Source organism: Mirounga leonina, unplaced genomic scaffold, assembly GCF_011800145.1.
Source record: "Mirounga leonina isolate KUSES-001 unplaced genomic scaffold, KU_Mleo_1.0 Mir_353, whole genome shotgun sequence".
NCBI lineage: Eukaryota > Metazoa > Chordata > Mammalia > Carnivora > Phocidae > Mirounga > Mirounga leonina.
In genome coordinates, this window is record NW_023270699.1 from 206577 (window position 1) to 217363 (window position 10787).

The 10787-nt window shown below is 56.0% G+C and overlaps 1 protein-coding gene across 8 annotated transcripts in view; it reads right to left on the reverse strand.

The window, feature by feature from the left end:
• Positions 1-283: 283 nt before the first annotated feature.
• Positions 284-10787, reverse strand: part of DIP2A (disco interacting protein 2 homolog A) — an 81504-nt gene continuing 71000 nt past the window's right edge. For 7 of the 8 annotated variants that reach the window (XM_035029985.1, XM_035029982.1, XM_035029984.1 and 4 more), the window contains 8 exons: positions 10047-10215; positions 9288-9458; positions 7253-7314; positions 6567-6624; positions 5190-5264; positions 3680-3854; positions 2957-3080; positions 284-2509 (listed from right to left, as the gene is read on the reverse strand). In XM_035029985.1, the coding sequence (XP_034885876.1) occupies positions 2257-2509; positions 2957-3080; positions 3680-3854; positions 5190-5264; positions 6567-6624; positions 7253-7314; positions 9288-9458; positions 10047-10215 (1087 nt within the window). In that variant the 3' untranslated portion in view covers positions 284-2256. Of the gene's footprint in view, positions 2510-2956; positions 3081-3679; positions 3863-5189; positions 5265-6566; positions 6625-7252; positions 7315-9287; positions 9459-10046; positions 10216-10787 lie in introns of those variants that run through there. The other variant, XR_004683718.1, reaches the window with a different exon arrangement.

Consider the following 10787-nt stretch of genomic DNA (forward strand, 5'->3'; position numbering starts at 1 on the left):
GACCATCAATTTGGCAAGGACTTATTTTAATCTTGGCCAAGAGTCCGTTGCCAATACCAGGGGCTGCTGGAAAGCGGCCACCGCCACACGGCCTTTCAAACTGGGATGAGCTCTGACCTGGTCGCTCTCCCTGCAGGAACTGCGTCTGAGACAGCAACTGCCATTGCGGACGGGCGGGCACCCAGCGCGGCTAACGTGCGTCACCCGCCACCGGCGGACAGCAGGGGTAAAACTACCGTTAGTCACGGCACAGTGTCTAAAACAAGTAGAAGAATATATGTGATAGATTAAAAGTCTGCAATTTATTAAGTACAAAAATGGGTATCAAAGCATAGGACCCTAATTTTGTAAAAATTCTAACAAAGAAAAAATTAATCCCTGAAAGGGTTTTTAGCAGATACTAATGCTGCTATTTCGCAGAGGTAGGATGAGAGGAGATCTTAATTTTCTTCTTCACACTTTAATGTGCTTTGTAGATTTTATGCTGTAAGCATAAATGCTTTTATATTCAGAAAAAAGAATGCATAATAAAATACATCCTATTTGGGGTAATTTAAAAAACATTTTCACACATTTCAAAGTGCAGAATTACAAACAGTCAATACCTTTTATTAACATAATGATATAAAAAATTTTAGTGTGATATACAGAATTCTCGGAGAGTAATTTTAAAACATTTTAATGCGCTTCCTAAAATCTTAATTTACAAGACACTTTGTCTTACTGCCACTGACCTCTCAATACAAAAATTTTACAGTATTTGTTTCCTATAAAACTACAACATTAAGATTAGGGTTAGGTAGTTTTCCCCTGCTGGCCACTGTATTACAAGGAATGTCCGTTAGTCCACTGCTAGAACCTCTGTATGTCAAACAATAAGTTATACAGATTATGTACATAACTACAATAGGCTTATTAGGATTCCAGTATGTTGTAACATATTACACCACAGCTCAACACCATAGGCAAACAGAACTAATATGCACGCGCTGCCTGTAGCCAAATAAGAGATGTGAGAGTTGGCCCAGCTGGCCGGGCCCATTCGGTGGTGAATTTAAAATGGTAGAGAATTAATAATAGCTTTGTTAGGCACCGCTCCAGGCTAATTCCAGAAACACCTGGTTGTTCCTAGGAAGCATGCATAATTCATAAACTTTCCCACACTCAATCCCCCCAAACCCCCACAACTTCATAACATACTCTTTAATAGCTATATAAAAATAATCTTAGATTTGAGCTTCGCTTCAAATTCTTTTAAGTATCTAAAAGATTTTACATTCTCTTCTTTGATTTAGGTTTACTATAATATCAGATCAGTCAGTTCCATCAAGTTTGAATAAAATAACCGAATGCAGTTTGGCCACGTTTTATAGGCACACAACTCAGACTGTGAAATCCAGGGTAGGGGGACAAGGCTCTGTCCACGGCCCCTGGAGCCCACGCAGGATGCTCGGCCAGCAGCGTTGAGGACCCGAACGCCCAGGCGCTGCCACCAATGCCCCCAAGTCTGTTAACAGGAATAAAAATAACAATTCACACAATTCCACGGATTGAGAAGAACTTATCCGGTGGTGTTAGGAAAACGAGGAAGTTAACTAAACAGCATGAAATGACAAACCTAGGAAGTGGTTTAAGCCTAAATGCTGGTTTACCTGCCCAAAAGCAAGCATCTAATCTGACAGGCCGCAGTGGCACTTCTCAAGGGTCAGTGACAACAAACGCGGATGACCGGGCACACGCGTTCTCACGTGTTTCCACATCCAACCTGCCTGGGAAGTGCCCTGTGAGTGCGGGGGGGCGGGGGGGCCCAGGACCCGCCACCCTTGCTCGGCTCCTCCCTGTGAAACGGAAGCGAGGCACATGGACCAGGGCCCTCAAGTTCTTCCTAGCATGAATTCTATATAGGAAGTGGGAATAAATAATTGAATTTTTAAATTCAAGAACTATATTTTCAGCCTAAAAAAGGTGCAAACTCGCAACACAGTAGCGCACTTGCAATGCCTCCCCCCTCAGGCAGCCCCCCGTTCAGGTACTGACATTCCTGCTCCCCCAAATGTCCTCCAAGGACAAGACACTTCTTCAGATGGTCCAGGAGGCGGTTCCCCAAGTGAGACTTGGGGAGCCTGGAGCGGATCTGAACAAGCAGAGGAAGAAGGGGCGTGGCGCGCGGGAAGACTGGAGCCCTTCTGGTGGCCGCTGGTGGCCCGACGCCTCTGCCGGTCCCCGCGCGGGAGGCACAGGGCTGAGGAGCCGCGCTCACATGTTGTAGGCCACGTAGATCGGGTCCAGCTGGTCGGCCAGGAAGCCGTCTCGAAGGTGCATGCGCTGCTTCTCGCCCCGCGAGTTGATGGGGATCACGCCGGGGTCCACGATGACCACCACGCCCACGACCAGGTGATGCTCCTCCAGCACCACGTTTGTGACCAGAGCCACCAGGTCCAGCGCGTCCCGCTCCAGCCCATCCAGCTCCACCACCACGACCAGCAGGTTGGTCCAGGTGAACACGGCGCTGCAGGGACAAGACAGGCAGCGTCACACGGGGGGTGGGCACAGGCCTCCGGGCCACACGGACGTGCGGGGAACAGTGCCAAATAGAGCAGGAAGAGAAATCACAAACGTTTGCTGGCGTTACACCACAGCTCAACACCACTAACGGTGCAAGGGTCAGGCTAAGTGCGTTTTCCAGGAATCTCTGTTCTAGTTAAAGCCCTGAACAAGAACCGAGAGCATCAGCTGACGCCGAAAGCTCTGCCTGACCCAGTTCAAGCTCCCACCAAGGGAAGACGTCAGGAGTCACAACCATTTCAATTAAGAAATTCAAGTAAAAGCAGGGACACTTCAGGATAACTGAGGGACCTCACGTTTTGAAACTGATTAGGAGGTGAGGAAGGAGCTTGCAAGAGGCCTGGGGTCTGCTGCTGGAGGCGAGCTGGGCCGGGCGGGACGTGGCTCTCACCACTCAGCGATGCTCCTGTGGGCTCGGACCACGGACGTCTCGATGTCGATGGGGTGGTAGCGCATGCCTCTCAGCTCCAGCGTCTCATCCAGAGACCCGACCACGTACAGCGCGTCATGTCGCTCTGTGAACACGGTTCGCACGCCTCAGAAGGACACCCAGGGGACACCGGGCGCATCTGCATCCGTGTCAGCCCCGAGTCATGCCGTGTGGGACAACCGAGCCTCCCGTCCGTGAGCCGAGCAGGGGGCCCGGAACCATTCCCCGCGGGCACAGCCCTGCTGCCAGTCACCACCTCAGGAGAGCACGTCAGGGTGTGAACACACTCTGTGAAATAATCTGTGCCATCTCTGGAATGAAGCAGCATCTGTGGGGACACCCAGTTCTGACCTGATCTGGGCAGCCTGTGGTGGCCCAAGGGACTCTGCAGCTTTCAGGGGTCACACGTGGAGGGGGCCTGGCGGCCTTGTCACCAACACCCCGCATCCCCAGCAGAGGCTGAGGGCCCAAGGCCAGTGAGGGACAGCCATGGGGGCAAAATAGCCATTTTCAGGGAAAACTGCTACCAGAGCACATGCCTGCCCCCCACACCTCACGACACAAGCTCACAGCAAAGGGCGGGGTGAGCCAGCAGGACGTCCGAGACGCTGCGGCTCGCGGGCGGTGCAGACAGACCCCAGCACACGTCAGCACCGGGGCGGCGGCGCCCGAGGCAGCCCTCACCTCCGCTGGCATCCGTGAGCTCTGTTCTTCGCAGGAAGCCGAGGTAGCCAGTCCTCGCCCAAATGGTCTGGGTGTCTCCGAAACTCAGCCGGGCGCTGAAGTGGTCGGCGTGCAGAGCCTCCTCCCCGTACCCCGTGTAGTAGCCGGTAGCGTTGTGTGGGCTGCTCACCCAGATCTGCGGGGCTCAGAGGTCGAGAAGGTCGGCACATCACAAATGCTGGGCACAGTGTCAGGAGACGTCACCGGCCCGGAGTGCTTAAGGAAACACTTAACAGAGGCGGCGGAGGCCGAGCTCTTTTCTCTTGTGAATGGAGTTAAGATTCCAGGCATGGAAAGCAAGCAAACAACCTTTCTCTCCTCAATGAAGCATTCCTCCCTTTGCCCTAGAAGGTTTCTGGGAGCCCCTGCATGTCCACTCGGGCACAGGTAAAGGGAGGGAGGGCTCACAGGACGGAGCGGGCAGGGCCGCTAAACCTCCCCTGCGGACATGCTGAGTCTACACGCCCCCACACAGCCGTCGGCTGCACATGGGTAGCGGTACCAAGCGCTGTGGGGTCCCCTGGGGTGTCCTTCTAACACAGGGCCCATCCAGGACCCACAGTCAGCTCCCCAGACTGAGCGCCTGGTTCTGGACACCCCCAGACGGCATCTCAAAGAGGACGCGGGGTGCCCAACAGGGCCTCCTGCCCCAAGAGGCAGGTTCCCAGCCTGGCACAGACCCTCCATGACCACCTTGGGGGCAAACTGTTGCCCTAATAGGCCTGGGTCCAGCTGGCCAGGAAGAGGGAGGGCTGAGGGGCGGCCCCATGCTGACTACACCCAGCCCTGGGCCCAGGACATGAGCGATCAGGACAATCAGGACACTGAGCGACCCCTGGAAGGCCCCCATCAGACAAACTGGGCAGCATCTGTGTAAATACCCCTGAACCCCATCTGCCAGGACCCCAGAAGCTGTCTACAGCAGAGCACAGTGGTCCTTGTGCCCACCTGGTGCTCGCCCACAGAGCCTGGAACTGGAAGCCTGAGACGTTCCCACCATGACTGAGACGCCTGGGCCCTCGGCCCCCAGGGAATAGTCCCACCTGCCCCGAGTCACTCAGGACCCACTCCCATGCACGACACATTGTGTCAGCACAGTGACTCCCACAAAGCCTGCATCCTAAGAACACAGAGGCCCCCCCGCCCCAGCCTATGTCTGCCCCCAGCCAGCCCCTCCCTCGGGGACTGCTTTTCAAGGGGAACCACAGTGTCTGGGCTGCTCCTCAGGCCTCCCAGTGCCCACAAAACTCGAGGTTTCCCTTCGCTGGAGGGCAACCCTGGGGTGGGCTTCATCCTGCGGAACCCAGAGGGACCCCCCCACACACAAATGGGTGCAGTAGGGGCAGGAGCAAAACAGCTTCTCCAAAGTATGCATGACCCCAAACAGCTGAGAATTCCTGACTCTGGGATAGACTGGGGAGGCGAGTCGGGCAGCTGCTGAGATCGTGGGGGCTCTGGCCCCCCACCTTACCTCTCCCAGGTGTGAGTCTCCAAGGGGCCCTTTGGTTTCAGTGTGAGCAATAATGACCTTCACCCCAGGGAGGATCTGGAAAGAGGATGTGAGTGATCAGGAGGGTTAGACGCCAACCTAAATCAGACACCGATTTTCCACAGAAATAAGAGACTTTTTAATAGATAAAAATAAATTGTGAATCTTAGCAAAATTATCCCAGTTCCTAAGAATGGACCCTATTTCAGATGTCGAGAGGGGTAAGGAGGGTTTCCGTAAGCATCCCCCACACCTGGGGTCTTTCACTAAGGACACACGAGGACAACCTGCCCCTTGCAGGGGCCCATGAGTATGGGGTGCCGTCCACGCACCACGGGCCGCTGCCAGGGCTCTGTGTGCCGGCTCGGTGAGCCCCAGCCTGGCCTGGGGAGCTACCGTGAAGACATGGAGTCAGTCCCACTCTGCCGGCTGGCTCAGGCATGCAGGGGCACTGGCTCTGGTCAGACCACCCGGATACCTGTTCTGTCTCAGGTGGCGTCCCCATATACGAAACAGATGGCAGTGGGGACCTCCAGGCAGATGGGAGGAAGGGTCAAGGGGTCACAGGAACATGGGGATGCAGGCTCTGTCGCCCATGGTCATCTTCCTCCTCTCCCCCAGCTCAGCTCCAGCCACACTGGCCCCTCCGAGGCCCACACTCCCACCCCAGGACCTTTGCACCAGCGGAGCCTTCTGCCCCTCATGTCTGTGGCTGTCCCTCCTCAGAAGCCCGACCCTGGTCACCCTCTGCAGGCGCACAGCTCTTGTCCTGTTGCCGTCTCCATTGCCCTGTCCCTAGCGGTCGCTGCGACCCTAATCGTGTGGGAGCAGAATCGGGGTGGCCCTTCCAGGCTGTGTGGGTCATACCAACCTCCATTTCTTGCCTCTGGGATTGCACAGGAACAGGACGGGCCGCCCCTCTGCCCTGGGCCTAGCACCGGCACGCTGTGGGAGCTGTGGGAAGCCCTGAGATCGGGGCCATCTGTTCCTGGCCGCGACACTGGGCATCCAGCCCTACCCCTTGACCCTGCTGTCTCCTGACGCCCAGGCCATCCCCCCACTGCATCACACCCCCTGATAAAGCCACGTGGGCGCTCTTCTTTCCCTCGAACTTTCCCTGGCTCTGAGGACACCTGTTCTCCAGATCCCCCTGGTGGCATCGGGCCCAGCGGGCTCAAGCCCCCAGTGGGAGCTCCTTCTGGGCTTCTGCCCCTCTCTCCTTTCTGATGTCCTTGTGTGAGAGGTGAGGAGGACAGGAGCCCTCTGCATCAGCCCAGCTGCGACCCCGGTCGACCTGTTTCCATCAGGACATGTTGACCTCTCGGAACCCGCCAGGGACCAAGTTCCAGCTCCCACTACCTTTCCAGACTCCGTCAACGGCAGACTGTGCGGAGAACCCCGTTCTACCAAACGTACCCTGAAAATTAACAAGGGAAAAGTCATCAGAAACTGCTTGTCGCTATAAAGGTCAGTCTGTGGACAATTCGTCTTCAGACTCACGACCTTGCCGTGACCTTGGAGCAGCGACTGCCTGCTGACTGGCCCCGACTCAGGGCAGGGGTTGGCTCCAGCTTTCTCTGCACCCTCCCCCAACCCACCCCCACTTGCTGGCCCCACCCCCAGGAGGCTCCACCGCTGTTTACATCAAGGGGCAGCGTGGCCACGTTTGAGGGTCCAGAACCAGAACCCAGCTTCGGAGCTGGGAGGGACCCAGACCCATAGGGACACACTGTGGCCCGCCGCACATTTACTGGACGGAAACGCTAAGTCTGGTCTTAAAATGGTATCGTGGGAAAAACATGCTTGCCATTGGCTGGTTCCTTGTTTTCTACCCCGTAAGACGACCCGCGTCAGGTGTTGGGTAACTTCCATCCTCCCTCCAAGGGTGGGAACCACAGGTTCAGGGATGCTGCCTGAGCGGCGCTGACACGAGGGGCCCCCCAGGGGGCCCAGCCAGCCAGCCGCTCACGCCAGGCTGCTGGGAGGTCGGCCCGGGACCCAGCCGGCCCACACAAGCTCCCCTGCGGGTGTGGACAGGCCCTTACCGGTCATGCCGCAGCGCCCTCATGTCCACATAGACGGTGGTGGGGTCTGGGCCGGCCGTGCCCTGAAAGGAGAGCAGCAGAGGAACTTCCCTTCACTGGGTCTGCAGGAGAGGGTCTGCATCTACACAGGCAGAGCCGCGTGACAGCCCCTCCCGGGCCCCCAGGGCACACCCAGGAAGGCAGCAGCTCTGCCTGGGGCCAGGAGCCTGCCCGCGGGCACAGACGCCCTCCATCCAAACATCTACCTGGCTCAACAACGTCGAGTGGAGCGTCCAGCAAAACCTACAATTTTACTCGTCAGTTCTAAGAGCTCTGTGTTCCCGCTGGTCCCCACCCTCCGTGCAATGGTAGAAACACCACCGTAGGTTTTGGAGGGCATTTCCGCCACGCCGTCAGATCAGGCCTGGCCTCTCGCCAGCCAACTGGATTCTACCAAGGGCCGAGCAGAGTGGAGCCTCTCTCGGGGATTCACCCTTCTCGCCTCTCTTCGGAGACTTGGCATTGACCCTGCTGAGGCTATTAGGGCCCATTTAGTAGATAAGGAACATGGAGTTAAATGGACACTCTGCTCGACATCACTCTCTGAAGACCCCAGACAGTGTAACCCACGTCTGCCCTGGTTAAAACAAGGGTCTTCTTTGAGACCAAACACGGCCCTTCCTCCAAAGGCAACGCCAGGACTGGTACGTTCTTTTGAAAATAGCTTTGCGCTTCCATTTGGTTTCAAAGGAGCTTTTGTAATATGTCAAGAACATCCACTGTGAGCAAAGTCAGACAGGAGAGACACATGCGTTTGTCTGGAATTCACAAGAAGCCACAGGAACTCTTGGGGGAAGCACAGAGGTGCCTTGAGGTTGAGGTCAAGGTCGTACCTGCTCAGCCAGCTTTCCCAGCCTGTTGGGCTGACAGAGGCAAAGAAGGCCAGCAGAGGGAGACAGGGAGGAGACAGCCACAGGAAACAAACAGGAAGCAACAGGCCACGTGAGAAACACACGTAAGAGAAAGCAAAATACGTCACTGCATCTCAAAGCGCAAACGTGAACAACCCATTAAGAGTCTGGCAATCCTACGTGGCATCCCACGTGCCGACAAATAGTAGAGACACCTTCAAATATCGAGTAAAGGGGGCACCAGCTTTTAGATGTTGAGCAGAGAGTAAGGTGTTCACTTACAGCCTCGAACTCTGCATTGGCAGCCTGACACTTAGTCGTACTGTCTACAAGAGGAAGGGACGTGAGGAGGGGGCCCAGCCCGCCTCCTCCTGCCACCGGCAAGGGTCTGAGGCTTGGAGACGCCAGCAGGGTCTTCACGGCGGGGAGGACATCAGCAGAAATGCCCGGAAAACAGGAGGATGGTCTCTGCATAAGAGACCGGCCCTGTGCCGGGGACAGGCTGGCCCAGGACAGGTGTGCCGGGTGCCAAGGACCAAGGCTGCGCAGAGGCTCTGGCTTGGCACCTGGGCCCTGCTCTGGCTCCCGGGGTGCCTCTTCCACCCCGTAATTCCTATACCGTGTCCGTGAGGAAGGCATTCAGTATGCTTTTACGAAGAAGTGAAATGCAGATACTGGTACCAAATCCGGAAAACAGCCAGTCATCTGAAGCAGCATTAGACATACTCTAGCTGTTCAATTTTGGAAACTTCGTGTTTTCCTTTTAGTAAGTAAAATACCTTAATGTTTCAAAAATGAATTTGGGGCAATACAAACCACCACATTAATTAATGTTTCCATTTAAAATTGGTTAAGTGTCATAAGCTTTAAAAAATTAGCTACATATTGTATCCACCTTAGAGATTTTTCCAGGTAAGTGAATAGCCACTGCTCAAGAACGTGTTGTTTTCAAATGAGCCTTTGTTCATCTAGGAGACTAGAATATCTTTTACAATAAAACCTCCTAGCTCACAGGCTGAACTGACATGTGGAAGTGAACATCAAAGGCTCAGAGGACAAGCAGGGACCAGGGACCAGAAGGCAGGACAGCACACGGAGAGCGGCAGGAGGGCGGCAGGAGGAGGGGCTCCCCCGGCAGGCCTTACCTGGAGGCAGATGGCCACGTTGACCCTGCACCCGAACGTGGTGCTCACGGCGCGTGCCGGCAGCCCCAGGTCCTTGAACAGCTTGGAGAAGGACTGTGTGAGTGCGATCCTGGGCCTCTCCTCTGCGACCACCATGCAGGTGCGCACGCAGGACAGGTTCACCCCCTTCATCTGTGGGAGGAGTGGCGGAGCGGTCCTGAGCCATCTGAGGAAGGCTTGGAGGGGCACCCCCGGGGGCACCTGGTGCAGGAGCAGGGTGAGCGGGAAGCAAACCACAAACCCCAGCCTCCTCCTCCCCTGGGTCTCACTGGCTGGGTCTCAGTTCCCCAGGGTCCCAAGCATGAAAGCACTGGAGGGGGCCCCTCAGCTCTGCACCCACTCCTGGCCTCCTGTGCCCCCACTCCAGGCCCCTGGACCCCACGGTGCACTCAGAGCTAGTATGGGCGCCACCCCCCACCCTGGCTCCCCTGCCCCCCACCCTCCGCTCCCTGCAGCCCTGCCTGGCTCTCACACCCTCCTCTGACGTGTGGGGTGTGCAGAGGAAGGGAGGGACCTCTGGGGGCACAGCGAGGAGCTTGTAGCACAGCGGGCGCCGGGATAAGGCGCCACGGAGCCAGTGTGGCTCAACTCTATTTCCACAAGCGGCTTGAACAGATCTTGGCGGTCTTGGCTTAAGGCTCCCGGGGTCCAGTTTAGAAGCAAGTAGGAGCCCCTGGTTTGGGCACTCTGACAGGAAAGCAAGCAGGGTCACGCACTCACCCTGAGGACGCCTGTCTGCGCTCCCAAGCCCTTGGTGCACATCTCCATCACCGAGTAGGAGCAGAAGGTGACCCGGGCCTTGTACTGGCTGACGGCAGACAGCCACAGGGACACGTTGCTCTCCAGCTCCAGCGGGGGCACCAGGACGGACTGGTGTCCTGAGTAGACGCTGGGAGAGGGCAGGGAGGGTCAGACAGCTGCTGAGCCCACGAGACGTCCTGGCCACCCGCGTCCCTGCCTCTTTCCTTCCCCGAGGACACTTCTTCCTAGCCAGCACTGGGCACGATTCAGCCCTAATTCAAGTGGGAGTTTCACTAGAAAATTCTGTGAGGAGCAGGGGCTGACACAGGGGTGTGGTCTCCGTCTAAGCACTTTGGAAGGATCCAGAGTCACACTTAGGGACAGAACCTGCTGGCTGGAGACTCTGGCTTTCTACTTCCAAAGATCTGTCGCTACTTCCTAGTATTTGATGAAATTAAGTAGCCTCTTCCCTATTACTAGTAACGGATATTGTTTGTATGTAGTGAAAAATGTATTTTTACTCTTTTTACTCCATTTCAAACTCAGGCTCCGATCCTTTTCACCCCCAAACGAACCCACTCACATGTGCATCTTAGACTCCCTGGGCATCGAAACTGAATGTTAAGGTCCCAAAAATGACACAAGTGATTCCAGTCTTGCAGGCAGGCAAGCTGCAGGGGCACCTGCTCACCACCTGCTCACCACCTGCAGCACTCACCT